This window comes from Bombus pyrosoma, linkage group LG11 (assembly GCF_014825855.1).
Source record: "Bombus pyrosoma isolate SC7728 linkage group LG11, ASM1482585v1, whole genome shotgun sequence".
NCBI lineage: Eukaryota > Metazoa > Arthropoda > Insecta > Hymenoptera > Apidae > Bombus > Bombus pyrosoma.
The window spans coordinates 3575440-3595456 of NC_057780.1; the positions used below are offsets into that span (position 1 = coordinate 3575440).

The 20017-nt window shown below is 36.0% G+C and overlaps 1 protein-coding gene across 9 annotated transcripts in view; it reads left to right on the forward strand.

Moving 5' to 3' along the window:
- LOC122573133 (hemicentin-1) overlaps positions 1-20017 on the forward strand; it is a 422997-nt gene that overhangs the window by 386854 nt on the left and 16126 nt on the right. For 8 of the 9 annotated variants that reach the window (XR_006318664.1, XR_006318663.1, XM_043739125.1 and 5 more), the window contains one exon: positions 5777-5898. Coding sequence is in view for 7 of the 9 variants with exons in the window: in XM_043739125.1 (XP_043595060.1) it covers positions 5777-5898 (122 nt within the window). In the remaining 2 variants the exon portion in view is untranslated. Of the gene's footprint in view, positions 1-3060; positions 3169-5776; positions 5899-20017 lie in introns of all 9 variants that reach the window. The other variant, XM_043739130.1, reaches the window with a different exon arrangement.

The window sequence follows — 20017 nt, forward strand, 5'->3', positions numbered from 1 at the left end:
TATAATTATAACAGTCGTGCTTCGTCGTAGTAAGTGAAATTGAAACATGTTTTATCATATAACACGTACAACAAGTAGGGACAATGTGTGATACGTTTTAATAAATTTTATATAATACATAGAACATATATATTAAAGGGTTCTATGGAAAGTATTCAAATACTTTATCGAGTCACTGGATCCTTTTGCGCGGGTCGGTAATCAGCTGGCCACTGGTTCGTTGAGAATTTTATCGTGACGACGCAGCTGTGTTTTAACCGTTTCGTGGCCAGAGGAAAAGCTTAATTCGATTATAAAGGATAGGAGCTCCGTGACGGATAGCATATCTGGGAAGTAAAGGACGGCGGAAAAATTAGGAAGTAAAAATGTAAATTTAATGCAAGAAGCTTAAAGGTCTGTGGATCGAGAAATAAAGCTCTCTTTGTGCCGGTGTGTTAACTTTGTGCCGCTAATTACTCTTAAAAGCGCTGTCGTACTTCGTTAATGCTCCCAGATATTACTTTATCCGTTTCATTTTTTTAAATCGTGTCGAAGATCGGTCCGTGATCTTGTTAGATTTGTTCTTGCTAAACCTCCATCGAGGTTTCAAATGTTTAATAAAGGAAAAAAGCTTCTTAAAAAGCGACGTTGAAATTTCACCTAGTATACTTGTACTTGATAACCAATCCGGCATTTCATAGCGATTAAACCATTCTGTTGCTACTGTGTGCTACATTGTGTCGAGAATATCATTGACAGTGCGGAAAGCAATTCATATACACGTGTACTCGATTAAATAACAAATCAGCCTGTATACAGAAATAAAAAGTAAATTAAATCGCGAAAAATTTCAATGGTCGTACCTCGAAAGTAACGACTCAATGGCATGGCTGAAGTTTTATCATCGTGAAAATCCGAATTTCAATCGCTTCGAACCCGTAATCAAATCTCTTTTGCGAAAGTATCTTTACGTTTCCGGCGATGCGATGTTTCAATCGCGAGAAGTTTAAAGGTATCCGAATTCGCAATGAAATTGCAACAAATTCCGATTTATTAAGCAAATTACCCAGCCATGCTTAATTAAAACTACGTGCTGCAATTTCGCGGTGCTCGCCCAAGTGTATCGAATATTTGATAAACGAATCGACTATGTTAAACAGACTCGATGTTCGTTCGAACGAAAAGTTGTATAACGTTTACGTGCCGATTTGCCAACATTAAAAACTGTACAGTCGATACATCTCCTATGGGCTACTTACCATTGAATACATCATATTTCTTGTTAAGCGTTACGGCTTCATTAACGTTAAATGCTCAACGATGGAAAAATTCTGGCTGCTCGATGTCCTACAAAACGCAAATAAATTACTTACAACTGAATATTTCAATAATACCAATTCCATAAATTTATCGTCACGATATTTTCCTTTACAGAGCTCGTCGAATATTTCCATCGTTGGAAACGACGTGTCCATATACAAGATAATTTTTCTTTTTTGTAGAAGTATATTTTTTTTTTCTTATCCGTTATCCATTGCAATTAGATAATTTCGATGGGAAATAAAAAAATTGGAAAGTCTTTTTATAAATGCGTTTGTCAAAGTATGTATTTCTTGGAAAAATGTTATAAAAGTAGTAGAATGGAAGAAAAATGAAAAATTTGTACCAAAAGTATATTTAAAACAATGTATCAATAATACCTAAAATGTCCACTAATATTTTTCATGTAGATTGCCACGATGTAGATTACGCTTCAATTACATTACCTAATTATAATTTGCATTCTATGTTTTACGCAATAAATGTCATGGATGGTTTTCATCGCGGAAAATATAGAATATAAATTAAAATTACAATGACCCAAAATTATACTGAATCGCCCATTAAATATTAAATCTGTATAAAAATCTAAATAAATGTAGGCGTGTTTTTAAAAAGAAATTTCCAATTAATAGGATATCTGATAGAAACGTGGAAGCTTGAAAGGCGGTATTAATTTTTCTCGATTATCAAATATAATTTAATCGTCATAATATTCCACGGATGGAATCCGTTCTTGAAGGTACGTTTACCAATCATATAATTTTTCTGTAATTCAAGCTCGCGTGGCACTAAAAACGAGGCACGTAAAACGTAATTCTAGATTAAAGCGTCGCGTAAAAGAAGGTAATAACGCTTGCTACCTGTAATTAGTATGTTTAATGTCGTTTGTATCAGCATGTGTATCAAATGCGAATGCTACAGGAATGGAACGTGTACTGTAAAAATTAAAAATTTCCAGTCTGCGTGTCTTCAATTAAATACCGATGCGAAAGAATTACATTTTAATTAAAAGAATGCTGTTTTATTTTTGTCATTTTTAATTCACGGCACAAGTGGAATTACGTTTTTCGTTCTTCGTTTTCATAGTAACCTTCTTTTAGTTAGTCGTTGCGTGTTGGTGTCGCGATGTTATTCTCTCGCGAGACATTATTTCGCATGTTTTCTCTTCATTTAGCTAAACATTCATTCTAATTTTCTAATTACTCGACAAAGAAAAACAAACGCAATGCGCAAGGTTGCTTGCAAAATTATGTTGTCGCGATGATGTGAATCTATATAGAATTACGTTTGCAGTCCTCGGAGAAGAAAATATGCAATTTAGAAAGAGAAAGTTTAGCGGCAAAATACTACGAACGAATCTTAATTCTTTAAATGTCTACAAATTCTTGTTTCCAAATGCATTGCTATACATTCTCGCAAACAATTAAAAATTCATCTCTGTTTATTAATGCTCTTGTTTTTTTTAATTCATTTATTAAAGCCATTATATCTTTCTCAATTGCACTTGTATTATTATTCCATCGAACCTTTAAAAACATGCAGTTTATAAACATTTTGAAGACCGTAATTTTGCCCAATTAATCGATACTACTTAATTTATATATTTACGATTACAGAATAATATAATTACTTTTCATAAATGTTGTGCACGCCAGCGAGCTGCATGAAACAAAAATTGCTTCACTCGTTCGGTATCGTTGCTTGTTTTTTCTTTTTTTTTTTCCCCCTTTCTTGTATGTGTTTTGTGTGTCCCCTTAGCTGTGACTTACAAAAGAATAGCGCCGCGGCAGCGGATATTGCATGCAGAATCATCGTGCGAATTGAACCGAGGCAACATCTCCCGTAAGCGAAAGAAACCAGGCGCAGGTACGTACCAAGAATTCGTAGAAATGTGCATGATTCGAGATCTAACAACAGTCTGTAACCGGTTTTCTTCCCTTTGCCATCGACCTCGGCCTATTTTCTTGCATATTTTTCAAGCATATTTTTCCAAGGTGCAGTGTTTCTACGTACAGGAGACTTAAAAACGTATGAAAATGATTGAAAAATCGCTTGTTAAATGTGGAGAGATTGATAAAACACAACACGAAATTTTAGTACCAGCTTCTTCGTAACGATCAAAAAATAGCATAACAGAAAAGAAAAATGTGGAAAGAACAGGTGAGCCATAAAATACATATTTCTTTTCCGTTTGGAATATATTGTTGCGTGCATCGTCTCAATAATTTTCGAGCATGGTTGCGGATATTGATTAGAGTTATAAATTCAACATTGACGGCAGCAATTTTCTGAAGCAAGCGCACAATTTGTAAACAACTACAATGTAAAACATGAAAAGAAGAAACGTGTGAAGACTCGCCTTCTCTTTCATATTTATAGAATGCTTGCAACCGATTTGTAATTAAAGCGGCATTCAGTTCTCAAGACGCTTCGAACCGCTTTCAAAGTCCATTAAATCAACGTAGAAACATTTGTACATACAGACGAGAATACATATTTCAGAACAATCTTATTTATTATATATTATAATTATTAACCATATATATATATTTTATATAATTAAATTCAGCTACAGAAAGGTACTGTCACAGGTTATTATTTCAATCAGCAAATACAATGTTTATACAAATTTCGAAGCAGTGAAACCATATAAACTATACAATTATTAAACGTATATCGTATAGAATAAGTAAATTTAACCAAAACAATACATTATCATTATTACAATAATTGGTTGCAATATTTGTAAAAATTTTCAGATTTTTAATTTTCAGAATATATTTAAAAATAATTAGTCTTCGTCGTGTGCGTTTCACCTTTGCAAGAAAATAATTTTTCATCCGGCGAATATTTGCCACCTACGGTTGAAAAAAATTTGTAGCCCGTTCCAGATCCCAGAATCATCCTCTATGTATGTATATACGTACTATACTGTTTAATTAAACGATTCATTTTGATAATGGAATCGTTGTAACGTAGCAAACCGATACAGCGAGCTCTGTGTGGAAATTATTGTTTCAATACGCTCTTTCGGCGTAATGAAACGAGCTTCTCGGGTTTCTCCACGATCTCGAATCTGATTCGCGTATTTTCAAAATATGTGGGTTACGAGGTGACTCGCTTTGGTGCACGTAAATGAGCAACGTGACATTTTTACCGGCGATTCGAGCTGCGATGGAAATTGAGAAAGAAAATATTTGCAGGGGAATCGACGCGATTCAATCTCATTGTTGATTCGTTATAAATCCTGTACGTATAAACATTCGCGTGCAAATAACGCGCAACGTATATACACATAGACACCGTATTTATGTACGATACATAACTACGAGATGATTGTTATTTGCGTAATTAAAGCTCTGTGCCGGGCGGCGTGAAAGTACTTTGCGTAAAGCGTCCTAATTTGTTATATCGGGAAATTGTTATGTAATTTATCGTTATCGGCAACGAGATGGTCGTTGAAACATTACGATCGTCGTGATAGATACATCAATCGTTGTTGAAATTGTAAATTGTATATTACAGTTACAGTAATATTTTCCTCCAATCGATAGTTCTTTTATGTTAATGGAACTATTCCAATCAGTCTGTTCAAAACGTTACAGATCAATTGTCTATGATTAGAGTTTTGTTTGTCTCTTCAAAAACAGTAGACTTAATTTGAAATCTACAAACTAACAATTATTATAAATAAAATATGTTGGTATAATAATAAAGGAATAAGATAAAATTGAAACTAGTAGAATATGACATATTGTTAATGTGTCTATGAGTACTAGATAAATTATAACATATTTACTTTATTTAATACATAGTAAGAAACGAGTAAAATGAAATTTAAAGAATATAAGTACAAGTACCATTACATTACAGTGGCAATTATAACACACGAGAAATTTGCTCAGAAAACTTGTTAATCGAAATATTTGAAAAAGGACAGTAACCACCAAATATATTAATTACAGACGAATTGTGGGTTAAATTTAATTACTACAGAAATGACGATAGAGCAAAAAGAACGTAATAACCTACGACCAAAATTCAGACTACCATAGTTAGGTCTCTGTTAAGGTGAAATTCAACATCCGTACCGTCCAATTACAAGAGGGGAGGCACTAACCAAGAGGCTCCCATATATTCCCCCGTTATAATTTCCTTAGCTCTAGATATAGCCACTCACACTTGTTCTAGCATTTGCAATTACACCTGAATATTTATCAAATCAATTCTCTGTTTCTCGTTGCCTTTGTCTGTCTATTGGCTCTCTGCCTCTTACCTTCGTGCACCGGAGATTTCTATTTCACTCTGAAAGTACAAGTCCACTATAGAATCCTTCTTCGAGAAGGGACCACACACAAGTTTCTCTCTCTTTCTCTCTCTCTCTACTGTTTCTCTCGTAGATTTCTCACGAACAGTCGACACGTCACGTGTCCCCGTTTAATTACGCAAGATCATGTTTCGTTTGCGCTTACAGATCCCAATCAAGCTGCGAATAACAATCACGTGAACAGCGTGTCGGAGGGCCTTCCAGAGTCCGGGGCGAAGACGTTTTATGAGAATCTACCCTTCCATGGAATCCAAGCGCCGCCTAACAAGGTCAGTATGGAGAATCGATCCGTGCACGAGCATCCTTCCGTTTCAGCATGATCATCGTCCTCCTTTTTTTTTTTCTTTTCATCTTTCGTTGTCTTAATACACGTTGCAATCGGCCACGTGTTGGTAACGGTGAGATGCAAATTTAGACATGACATTCAAAAATTCAAAATGGATAAACGATGCGAAATTCTTGTGATCTTTCGTTTAGTGGTGAAGCATAGTGTAAAGTACAGGCGATGATACCACATACCACCCTTTTGCATGATCGAATTAACCCTCGACTAATATCGTTGGAAGGTAATTATAACAATTTCGATCAAGTTAGGTAACTTGCTTTCGAGTTATCTAATTTTAATTTTATTAAAGCTAATCGCAATATTGTTTGAGCGAAAGGATTAAAAGTGTTTCGATTCAAGAAAGTTTGAGGAAGATAGGGGTAGATAAATAAATGGATACCGCTTATGATACGATGATGTACAACGACGGATTTGTGGTTGTCGGATAAAGACGCAACATACAACAGAGTGCGATCTCGCTATTTGAAATATTTAGAAACTTGAAAAATCGCAGCTTTCGTTGCTGCAAGATCACAAGAACGTCGCGTCAATTGTCCGTAGGTATTTCGTTACACTTGGATCGTGCGTGTAAGTATAGGTTTCGTGAATAGACAACTACACGTTTATTATCGAGGCCCGTGGTGCGCGCTACAACTCGCCTGAAATTCCCCTGGAAGTAATTGCTCTTAATCGCTTCGCTCTTGTTACAAATCGTAATCTATCATTTCAAGTTTCCATTCTAACTTTCTACGGCGAATTGAGCTATGAAAAATTGATCGATCTATGTATATTGATTACTTTTCTTCCACTGAAACAAACCGTGAGAAACCGAAACGACCAACTGATCAAGATCGAAAGCTCACGTTACCAACCTCTCGCCGTTAAACGATAGTCGACGAACGTTAAACCGTCGTTATTTAATCGGAAGCAAAGCGTTCTGGCAGCAGTTGAGCATTAACCTGAACGTACACTCGTGGCCACTTGAAATAGAACAGAGAGGAAGAAAAGACAACGAGTTAACCTCTCGCGCTTCTCTTAATTAGCAGCGTGAAGTTAGAAATACGATAATGAAAGAACGAGGAAGTACTTTGTCCAACACCATGATAGAACAGTAAAATGTGACAAGACACAATTGGAAGGGTTCTAGTAATAGGATAAATGTTTTTACTAGCACGGTCGAGGCAAGAGAAGAAAACCGAGTCGATGATAGAAGCGAGGATAATTTGATAAAAAAAAAAAACAGAAAAAGGGAGGCTCGAAAATATCAGGAACAGCCGGATGTTCGATCTCCTCGGCCGCGAAACGCGTCACCGGAAAGTCAGCGTGAAATAATTGCATTATAACAGGCTAGAGTGGTGGAGTACCGATAGTTTGTACCTCGGCTCTTTCCGAATAGGAACTCGAAGAACGTCAGAAACACTGAGCGCGCAAGAGAACCTGGTGTACTGCACTTTGTGCCCGCAAGAGAACCTTTAAGCATTGGAGAGTCAAGGTTGGAAAACGTTCTACCTCCTCATCGCTGGCGTTCAACTTCTACTTAGTTCGACGATGGTCCTTTTCACGGAGACGATTAGAAGCGATCGAATCTGCTTTGCTTTGATCGAACTTCGCTTTCAAAGCGAGATCTAGATTCTAGAGGAAATGGTTGAATATAGTGGAATAAATAGATGGAACTGGACCATTTGCAGCTATGTAAATGAAACCCAAACATAGATAGATGGGTATAGATAGACGGATTTGAAACAAAATAGTGCGTTGTAGACAGGTTTTTAGCGGAGAATATAAGATAGTGGAAACTATATCTAAAACTAAAATAGAAGTGGATTGCTACCCAGTAGAATGTTGAATTGCAGGTAGATTTCCAACGAAGGATATAAAACGAAAATATAGAACTATAGTTAAACATACGATAGGAATCAAATTATACTCGGGTAATAAAATTGAGAAATTTATGAAACGTGTAGTTGATTAGTTTGGTTCCTAAGAGACTCGTATAATATCAGAACGTAACATCAGGTACACGTTGACAACAGGAGCAAGTAGAATCGCCTTAATATCTCACGTTAAATAAATAGGGTAAGACGAGACCGCATACATTAAAAAATTCCTCTCGTGCCCGATATTACCAATAATTAAAAATCGAGCATAGCAGGCATATCTGCCATTAAAATAGATCGAGGCAGCTGGAAGATTAAACGGCGAATAATTCAACGTACCTAGTCGCTAGCGAAGCTCAATTTAATATTGTAACGTTTTAACCTCCTTTTTCGGCCCTACCGGAAGCCTTAAATTCCACGCGCTGTCCCATACGTTAATACTTAAAGCCGCCAAACTCGCGACACCTAGTCACACCTATCTTACCCACAATGTGGTTAACGAACAAGCGAACCATCGATCGGTTTCACGCATTAAATAACAAACCGGGCGCAAGGTCTAACGATGCAGCTAATGCAGTGTCCCAGGGTGAGAAAGGTAAAAGGATACGAAAGAAGCCATCAACTTTTTACGAGATGATGCTACATATTTGACGACATGCTTTACGTTGTTATTGTCCGACCTGAACTTAAGAAGCAGCATTAAACTATATGGGATTTTTATAAATATGTGGATGTTGTTTGTACGACTGATTCTATATATATATATATATATATATATATATATATATATATATATACACGTGAGTTTCAGTCTACTTTTCGAGTTGTAGGGAATGTCATTTTTCATTGAAACGCCTGCATGTGCGCAATCGACCTTGCACCAGTGTACGCATTTGGTAGAATAGTAGGGAACATTCAGTGATGTAATAATGTCACATGTAGCAAATTGTATGTAGTAAACATTATTGTATAGCAAATGATAGGCAGATATTTTCAAAAGTATATGGAATTAAGCCTACCTATAATCAAGAATGGTAAATCGCAGGTGAATAACTGTTGAATAATCAAAACGGGTGATCACTGCTATAACAAGTGAATACACTATCAGAACACTTTCAAGAAATAACTGTTTAAAGTAGCACATAGTAGGCGTTGTACTACATTTAATATCAATTGCTTGAGTTCTCAAGGAGTAATCGCTTCTTCTGCAACGTATTTCTATACTTTCTCGGTGAAATTACACTTATTAAGAGGCTAAAGACGCTTAAAAAATGTTGTTTGCTTATCAGAGAAAAAGATTACAATTTGTTATAATGTTTCTCTTTAATCTAACATCCAACAGTAATTACTATAAACAAACTGTTTGATTTTAACGTAACGATATGTATATAAAAGTAAATGGCAAATATACGATTACGTTCATCGTGTAATTAACGCAGCAGTTGTTAATTATATTTAATAACTTTTGCATTATGAGTAGAATTAAACTCTGCAATATAGTACAGCGTTATTAATTCTTCACATTCTGAATAAATTTTTAATTAATATAACAACTTTCTAATATGAATGATAACGTTCATTCTCGCGTAGAATAATAATTCTATGTGTAACAATACAAAGAGTAATTTAATTATAATAAAAAGTATCGCATTAAATGACGTATAAAAGGTACACTGTTCCATTTGACAGAAATATATTCTATTTAAAAGAAGTGTGTTCTAAGAACCTTTAAAACGTCTCCAATTCCGTAGCAAACACATGTACCACGCGATGTATCATTCAAAACCATTTCATTTTGCCTAGTGAAATTTTTATCTTCCTACCTTCTATCGTTTTAAAGCTATGGCTTGACCCAGTTTCATGGGATACCCCATAAATAAGTAATCTTTTCCTTTCCAACCTAGGACAACAGTACAATAACAAAGAAATAAAATAAAATTGCTAAGACATACAGTGGGAAGTGTATAAATAAGGATATTTTGTTCTCGTAGCTTACGTGAAATATTTAAATTAGTATCATTTTATTATGGAATGAACTATTCACGAAAGTATGAATAAACGTTGAAAAAATACATACCGTTTTAGGTAAAAATATAATTGAAATGCACAATCAAGAAATTGTCAAAAGTAGGTACTTGTATTTATTTATGTACGTGCTCGTTACTGTACATAACGAAAGAACCGCGAATATTTATAACATACAGATGTAACATGCAACTTTTTATGCATTTGTGCAAAATTTAGAGATAGAAAAATTGCACAGCACGCGAATATTATACGGTAGAGGAAAATACAAAAATATAAAAAATATCCAAAGAGAGTACAGTGCTCGTTATAATTTTTAACAAACAATACGAATTTCCACTAAAGTTACGTCCTAATTTCTTCATTGTATGCACAAAAATACAAAAATTCGTATGAAAATCCACAGCCTACTTATCAAATTAATGCAAATGTAACTCAATAGATACGACATTACTCGGCTGGAAAATTTGCTTTCCTACATTCCCATCAGCGACAGCGCTTGAACGAGGACAAAATCGTATAAGGGGTTGGAACCCTTCGACAGACAGAACTAAGTTTACAGCGTCTGCCGTGGCAGAAGTGGGGTTAATTCTCTCTTATTTAACCAAGTGTCCCCGTAATGGCCGTATCGGAAGCAGGAACGGTTCGTATCCGAAGTAATTGAGTATGGACAAGAGTGGAGAGCGCGAAGAGGCAGAGGAGAGTGTGGATATTAGAGAAGGGGCCCTTTGTCGAGTATCTTCTGGTTCCGGAAGCTTTTACCCTCGCCTCGTTCGTCGGAGATCCATATTTCATCGTGGCAACCACTCGCCCATCCGCGACAGATTAACGCGTAAATTATCGATCGATGGTTACATCATACGTCCAAATGTTTATTTATTTGAATCCAATGATATCACGAGGAGAAACGGCCACTTTTCCAGACCCTGCTACAATATCGCTGATTATTATTTGCCTGTCGATTTGCCATTCACGCGTTGATGAAATTGCAGTGAAATTATTAGTTTGACGAGGATGAAAGGGGCTGAAGAGTATTTGAAAAGGTAAAAATTCGTTTGAAATGAATCAGTTGATGAATACGTGAAATGTAATGGATAGGTTCCAACTCGTTTATATTATTCGTATTTCGGCATGACAAAATGCAATAAGATGATTTCATTGAAGCGATCAATGCTTTTACTCGTCATTGTGCCAGATCTTTGGGTCTCATATTTTTTTTTAATCAAAGAACGTTCAATGGAATTCTTGATCGCAAGTCAAACACTGCTTGAACACATTTATTCAAAACATGTTCCAATAATAAATAATAAATAATAATAATAATAAGAATATATTATATAATATATACAATTTATAATAAAAGTATAAACATACTTATGAATAACGTGATAAGAATGATCAGCGTATATTCAATAATCGTTATTAAGATAATGATTAAGCTGAGCGATTCGACAAATTAGGGGCTTTTGTATTAAAACGATTATTTTAAACGAACAATGTAAATTACCGTGAACGCTCGTGTATTTAAAATTCATGAAAAGATTGCCTGTAGCATATTTGCCATTTTTAACATGTCGTGTTTATATTATCCTTTAATATAAAGGTTTTCTACATTCCGAACCGTACGTGTATTGATGATGTGAAACGAATATACCGTATACGGAGAAAGTATGAATTTCAAAGCAAATTAACATACACTAATTACCAGGAACAGAGTATCGCTACAATTTATTGTATTTAACCTAGTACTCTGTAATTACAACCAGAACATCTATTCGTATCTATCTATATTTATCGTATTTAAAATAATGCGTTCGCGTGTAATAATCCTGGATATCTTTCAGCCTGGCCACATCAATTAGCTGTTTTAATTATAATCGGTATAAAGTACATCGAGCTGAAACATCTCTTTTTAATCATTTACGATAATGTTAAATGATATTCCACATTATGTAAAGACAGAGGAAGAACCGAATTCAGTTACGGTCGATAAAATTATAAAATTAATTAGCGTTCAATCGTAAAGTAACATTATGTGTAATAATGTAGAACTTTCACCGAGCCTAAAATCGTTTAAATTTAAATAACTTGACTTTAATTTTGTGTTCATAGAAACAAGTCAAGATTACTTGAAGTTCTTTGAATCTAAGTAACTTTGTTTCAAACATAAGTAACATTGTTTCATCTAGCAACAGCTGTTCCTTTCAAGTTAAGAAATAATTAAAATACTTTCAACTTCACTTGAAGGTTGAAAGTTGAATGGCCAGTTCACGTTAATAAAATAGTTTCAAGCTGCTTGAACGAAAGTAACTTAACTTAGTGTGAACAAGCGTAGTTCAACTGGACGTTTTGAAATCGAACGAAGTACAAATACACACTGAAAAAATGTCAAATTACTTGAATTCGGGTAACTCGACTAATTTACGAAATTACGAATAAATTACGAAACTTCGATTTGTGTCTGATAAATGAAAATTCAATTGAATTAAAAAGAGATCCGAAAGCTGTAACGCCGATGAAAGCTAGCAAAGATATAGAATAACTCAGCGACTTTCAAACACAGATGAATATCTTACTTTAAGTAAAAAAAAAAAAGAAAAAAGATGGAAAAACGAGGAGTTTGTCTAGTGGAAGGTTGACTTTCACATCACGAAACTCACAGATGATTTATCAGAAAGCATTACGTCTGTGCTCGTTTCTATCTGCTGATAACTTTGATCATTTCGAGTATGAATTCTCCCCGACGGACTTATTCAATTCATTTTTCGTTATATCGAGCAGCCCTCAAAGCGAAAGAGGAAATCTGAGGACCGAAGAAAATGGCGCCGCGCAACAATTCCCAAGCGAATAGCTTCTGAACTTTTCTTTCTCGTCGAAAGGATGTCGCCAAACCGCGTTTCCAGACGAATTCGATCGGAGAACAGTGTATCGATTAGCAGAAAATTTCGATCGATTCTATTGGAGAAAAATAATAATAAACTATAGCTCGTTAAAGTATCCTGAAAGTTTACTATGAGAAACTCGTATATCTACGTGCATGTGTTATATAACGTGTTATATAAAATGTATCAAAGTTTCATTAGCACCGTAACAAGACGCAATTGTCAACATTATATTGATAAAATTTGATATATAATAATTTGAAATATACGGCATAACAGGGCCGTTTGAGGCATAAAATAATTATTAAAGACCGCTTCGCTAAATATCGAGGCTTGTTAATATAATGGATAATTGATTATTTAAATACATTTGCGATTTCTGGGAAATCTATACTTGTATTAAATATTTTATAACTTTTATACACATTTTCGAGCGTGTTCCAAATTTTACCGGAATGATCATGATACTCGAGTTTTATTACACACGTCGAGTATCTATAAATGCTGTTCAAATACTTTGGTGAACCACTGTATGTCGAAATAATACATATCGAGATTGACGATACTTGCAGTTCCGTTTGCTCAGGTGAAACAGTTCGGGTTAAAATCGTATCGTAATTTCGCGAGAACTCTGAAACACGGTCATGCTTTATGAAACTTCTATAATAAACATCGTTGGGAAGCTCGATTGATGTTTAACGTGCAGAGTGTAATTCCATGGCTACGTTTTCCATTCGGAAACATTTTTCGGATATATCGCGTTTTACATTGCGCTTGATTGCGAATTTATAACATAAACGAATGTTGGGCTTGATCTTCTTTTTTTTTCCTTTTTTTTTTCGAAAAATATTGTCACATCAAAAAAGAGTTTATTAGTCGAAACGCTAATGGCGACGGATTTTACAAATAATTTCCGTTAGGAAATGTCTACTTTTGTACTTTTTGTTACATTTGAAAACTACTCAGTTAAAGAAGCCTGATTCGTATCGAGGATCATGTTTAACTGTCGTATGTTGTAAATGGGAACATGTATTTTCCACGTTTGCTGATGCTTCTCCGTCAATTTGTGAACAACGTTTGCTCGCTCTCATTTTTTTGTACAGTTTTAACAGTGAAATTATCAATTCGTAATATAATACAATTTATACAGCATGCATAGATAACAATTAAGAATAGTGCAAGTGGTGTGAAAATTTGTCGAATAGTTGTGAATAAATGTAGACAGGTACACTGTGCAATACGGTGTCTAACAAAATTTTATGTTGAAAACTGATATCATATGACGTGCAATATTTTTCACGTTGTTCGGTTTTAGTACTATTCGTCACTCTACTCGAGTCTTAATCGATATTGACATTAATTTGAAAATTGTCATTTGCACGAAAGCTATTCAGTCGAACTGAGCGAATTTTAATAATTGGAAGAAAATGGTGAAACGTCGATATTCCGGTAGATTGGTATTTTCAGAGATGACATAATATCTACTAGTACGTAGTGAAGTGGCATTTCTAATCGTGTTTTGTTTGAAACATATAAAAAAGAAATAGCAGCGAGTCAAACAAGGCTTGCCATTTCTATACAAAAATAATAAGATAAACAATTAAATTAATCGGATGATTATAAATTAATAAATCCGACAACATTTCTTCCAGAAGAATTTTCAAATTAGCAACTCAAGATTTCGAAACTGTGTGATAGATTTTTAATTTAGCGAAATTTCAGATATGTACCATGTTCTTGAATTGTAACTTAAACAGAACATCGAGTGTTCTTTTAATTAAATTTCCCCCTTTGTTCCCTTCCGAGAGCAGAAATTGCTAAAAAAGAAACGATACATTCTACCTTGTCCTTTATTTCCAATTAAGGCTCGTAGAATCAAAGTATCATAAGCAAATCTAAAAAAGGAAAAGTAGAAATCGAGAATCCGAGGGCTTACGATAGGAAAAGATGGCGGGGCAAACGTTTTCATTTCAATAAAACGAACGATACGATCTGAGCTCTGGTAAACAACCTCTTAAGATAAAGGTTTAGGAGACTCCAAAGGAATTTATTCGTTAAACGTTAAGCTCGCGATCTTAGTTTCTGTCATAAGGAGAAATGTACAACGATCGCTTGAACAGGAAAATCCCGCAGCAATACTGTTGTCTTAATTTGAATATCGAAGTGCAGTATCGCGTATAATGAAATTGAATGTATATCGTACTTAGTCGCGATAACAGCATACTGTTAGTATTTCCGCGAAGATTCCCTCGTCACTTTTGCTTCGCCACCTTTTTATTTCCTTCTCGAACCCGTTTCTAAATACGTTTCTCTTTTATGCAACACGTTATCCCTCGCGTTATCGACGATGCGTTTACGACAACGAGAAGTAAAAGGGCGATGTAAAATTTTTATACGAAACGAATATTAGATGATGATAAGAAATAGTATTAAAATTTCGTAGTAAAATATCTATACGCTTTAATGTAGTGAAGGAGGATGCAGGAAGCGTTAAAATACGTGAGAAAATTCGAACTTCGTGGAGAACGTTAGGATGTTGAAAGGGAAGAATGATATTGTATATTTTTCTACAGATGGAACATAATATTTTTGAAATTTACGAGTGCCTATTAGAAATTCGCACCTTATCTACTTATAGTAGTTCCGTGCACGTCTTTCAAGATAAAATTTATAGAAGCAGAATGAAGCTGCTTGATCCTTCGCTCAGTTACACTTTATGATGTTTAATCGAGATTATATATGGCAAAACGACGAAACGTACATACATAAATGAGTCTGTCAGAAACTAAACTGATCGCATACAATTTCACTTTTTGTCAATTTCTCAACTTCATCATCTAATACGTTAATATTGTCAAGAAGTAGACGATTCATTTGTACAAGTTTATTTATTACAAAGAACTCGCATGGAACAACATCAAACTCCACGATAAATTTAAATAAATAATACTTGTATCGTTTTGTCTTTTTGCTGTTTTCCAATTAATTCAATTGATCGTGGCTCGTATAATAAATTCATTTCCACTGTGAAACGTAATAACGCTTATACTATTCTTCATAAGTCGTTTGCAGTGAACAAGTGTATTTTATTACACTCATAAAACACGGAAAAAAGACATAATCATTGGCATAGTAGAATAATTATTGAGGGGAACGTTAATTTCGAAAGCCCAAAAACCAGCCCTGGACGATTAGGAAATAATTTATTGTTACGATCCAGCGGTTTTAATTGGCAGGCTGTTTACGTTTCACCCGAATTCGCTAATAAGAGTGGAATAAAAGAGAAAGGACTGCAGACCGTCTAAATTATTAAAGGGTAATTAGAAACGAGGGCTCCGATAAGGTCTTCGTAATGGCACCTCCTTTGCTTCATTAAGAAATAATTCACTCGGCCTGAGTGGAAAACCCGCTCGCCCTTTTTCCTCCGTTTCCTCCCTTTTCAATCCGTCGTTTTATTCTGATCTCGTCCACGACACAATGCCCGTGACGTATAATTGTGTATTACCCATTCTACCCTAATGCGTAAAATCCATTAACGTTAAAAATTATTTCACCCCGGAGGGAAATAGCTCGCGGGAAAAACAAACGAGAAAAGGGTTGGCTCCGATGCTCTACAACTACATAAACAGTGTGATTTATCGTATATTCACTCGATAATGCTTTCCTTTCGTTTCCTTTTCTTCTATTATTTCTCTTCCTTTTTTCTTCTATTGTCATTACTACGTTTCGATTTTGGACGGGGCAAGGAATATAAGAACGTAAACCTTAACGAAAAGTATTGTTGAATCTTAATCTGAAGTAAAGAGTATAGCGTTGATAAAATGTACATCGATACAGAGATGAATCTAGAAAGTTTTCAGGCATTTAAACGCAATTCCCTCTAGATTTACATTTCGATTCTCAGAATTTGCATATAATGCTAGCAAAGTTTTACGTAGGACATATTTCTGCTTCGATATAAACGTTGATAATAAGAATAATCGCTTATTAAGTTATAAGTTATACGTGTAATAGACTAGATCAGAAACAATATCGTACAGCTTTCATCAGTTAACAGAACATTAGCTTCGTACTCTTTTAGAAACTTCCATTCATTAATCAATTCTCGAACCGATTAAACAAGAGCTTAAACGTGGTGCGATGATTAAATATAGCCCGCATTCTACGAACGGTGAAGCAAAATTTAAAAACGATAATACATCCTCTTATCGAAATACTTCATCGAATTTCAGTGGAAAGTGCCATACAAGTTCCGCTTATCCGAGCAAAAATCAGCAGTATTATTCACGATAAAACGGAGATCAAATACTCGAAAACGATTAAACAAGATCTGAAAACGATAATACATCCGATTACCGACGGAGTTCATCGTATTTCACATGGAAACACCATCCATACGATCATCGGCGTTCATTGGAAACAAAAATCAACAACATTATTCACAGCGAGAGGCCTCGTAGGGAAGTGCGGGGCCGAACCTTTCGAGCTAATAATTCGCCGAAAGTATTGCTTTCCTCCATTGGAATTGCAAAGCAGTTCTGCTAAAAACCGGTGGTGGTGGCTAACGTTCGGCGCAGTTTTTGTCGGTGTTTTGCCAGGGGGACGCTTAACTAAAAACTGGCAACGCGCTCCGTCGTCCACTTTCGACATCAAAGAGCGGATAACAATGAATAAAAGTTCTGCCCCCTCCTCCTAGAACGCTCCTAATTTCGGAAATGGAAACGAGCGGAACTTCTGCCGTGATCACGTCAAGGAAGCATTATTGTTCGGATTGAGGGACGAGCCAGGAACGGGATACGAGGCTAAAATGTCACAAGAGAGATAATTAGCCTGTCGAACGAAGTTTTCGACGAACTCAGATTCCGGGCACTCTGATACGGCACCGTGCAACGACGTTCTAAATGAGTTTCGACCCTTCCTCGTATCAATCGACCAAGTACATCTTCGTGCACCTTGAATTTTCTACCGATGGTCGTCCATCTTCTTCTATACTTAACTAGATTTTTATTTTGATATGGGACGCAATAATATCATATCAATAATATCAAATTTGAAAGTTGTACAAGGTATGTCGTAAAGATACATATAGATATTCGATTTCTGGCTCAACAAAAGTCAGAATTATTTCCTTCAAAAAACGTCGTTGTTATTGAAAAAAATAACAAACGAAAGATCTAGGTCATATGAACATGGTTTGATAATTCCAGTATTAAACTCAGTGTACAGTGAAACAAGAGAATCGGACCACTTCCAGTCGACTAAATCCTGGAAAATCTGCACGTATACTGAAATTCCCCATAGCGGTGCTGACGGGCAGGCATTATCATCCATCTTGAACGCTTTGAACGAGACCATTCGGCCGGGGATCAATTTCCTAGAGACGCTAAATAATCAGCGAGTCGATAAATGTTCGCCAATTTGCATCTCACGTTACGCGCGCCCGGCCCTCCTGTGATTACGCCACGGAATTGCCACGATGCCTGATTAAAGATGCAACGCGGCATCGAGTGGCCTTCAAAGCCCTTTCGACACGAAACCTCATCCCTCTGTTGGACATCCATTTCAATAATTGCGTGTCTTACGATCGGCCAACCGTTTCCCTGTACCTGTTGTGCCCCTCTCTCTGTCCATCTTTGTCTCGTGTTTAACCTTTTGTACCTGTTGTTGTGGTTGTCAGCTTCATGCACCAGCGGAGTTTCCCTTCGAAGAGGATAATTAACAAACTCTGCTATGCGTCGATGATTAACATTCGATAATTGAGTGTATCGGGAATGAAATTACTAGCGTGTAGCAAGGTTCGAATGGTGGGAGAAATAAATAGGGATAAAGAGGGATAAAGAGGGATATCGAGTCCACGAGACAAGGAAGAGTCATGGTAATTGAGGTCCCTTTCGAACGTTTGAAAGTCGCGTCGAGATTTGCAAGAAAGGGAAGAATATGTGGGAATTTACATGGGAGTTGTATGATGTGGTTAATAATAGACAAAATTTCGAAAAGAAACTGGGGGAGAAAGTAAAACTGATGCTTGACTTGACAATGATTTTTAAGGGAATATAGAAATGAAAGAGAATTATAGAAATTGTCACTGAAGTAGACTGTAATTGAAATCGTATAGCGCGCTTGAATAGTTCGTTTCAAATAAATTTGAACAAATTAGGACAGGTTGTTAGAGACAGATCCCTCTTAAACAAGATTGGGTAAAAGGTTAAGAAGGAATTTAACTTGATGAGAAATTTAAAAAAAAGGAAACGATTTTACAGAAACCACAAAGGTAATTCGTGAAAAAGAATCTATCCATAGGATCCGTGCTATCTTTTGTATCACTTAGTTCGTTAAACGATACAGCAAAGCTCGTGGTCATACGTGGTTAAAGGAATTTTAAAATTCGAAATGCATCGTGTGTCGCAAAGGGATGAAAATTACGACGTGTCCTTAAAGCGTAAAATTCGTTCGGGAGGCGAAAGCCGTGGCGTCGATAAAGCAACGGTCGCCTCTCTCGATGTAGCAGAAGCGTGAAGGGTTAATGAATGGATATTCAGGCGAATCCGTGCAAACCACGGGCCGTCACGCCGGTGTCCGTAGGTGAATGGGAAACGAGTCGCGAGCGGTCACATCATAAATCGTCATCGACGCGGCGGATTGATCGATATTGCGCCCCGCACCCGTGTCAAAATTACACAGAGATAACAAATTAATTTTCCGATCGCCTCGCGAAACCCGTCGAACACAGCCGTTCGTGCTCGTTCCGGCAAATTTACTCGCTGAACACGATTTTCTCTTTATGAAGTCTCGTTCAGATTAACTTACTCAACTTCGCTTCGAGTTTGGGCCCGTACAAGTTGAGTTATGTAACTTTAAGCCTATGTTCGAGCTGTGGTAATCCGACACGGGTATTTAAAGCTTCCTTCAAATCGATTCGAGGTAACTTGACTTCAAACTTATCTTTGTACGAATCGAATTACATATTTCATTCAAAGTCGGTTAAGTTTAAGTAACCTGATGCGGATATGTGTAAAGCTTTGTTCAGATTAGTCAAGTCGTTGGAATTCAAGTAACTTGGCAAACCTAAACGAGACTTACATTCGTGTTTAATGCGACCTTTTCACGGCAATCGACTTCTTCCACCGTATCTACGTATCAAGGTAAGTGGAATGACTGAAAGCAACAGCGTGAAACAGCTAGAAAGCAGCCTGTTTTATATTTGTTCTGCTTGTTATTCGACGCTGGTCTTGAAATCGTTCCGAGGAATCGCCTAGCACAGCAATTTCGTCCACTCGGA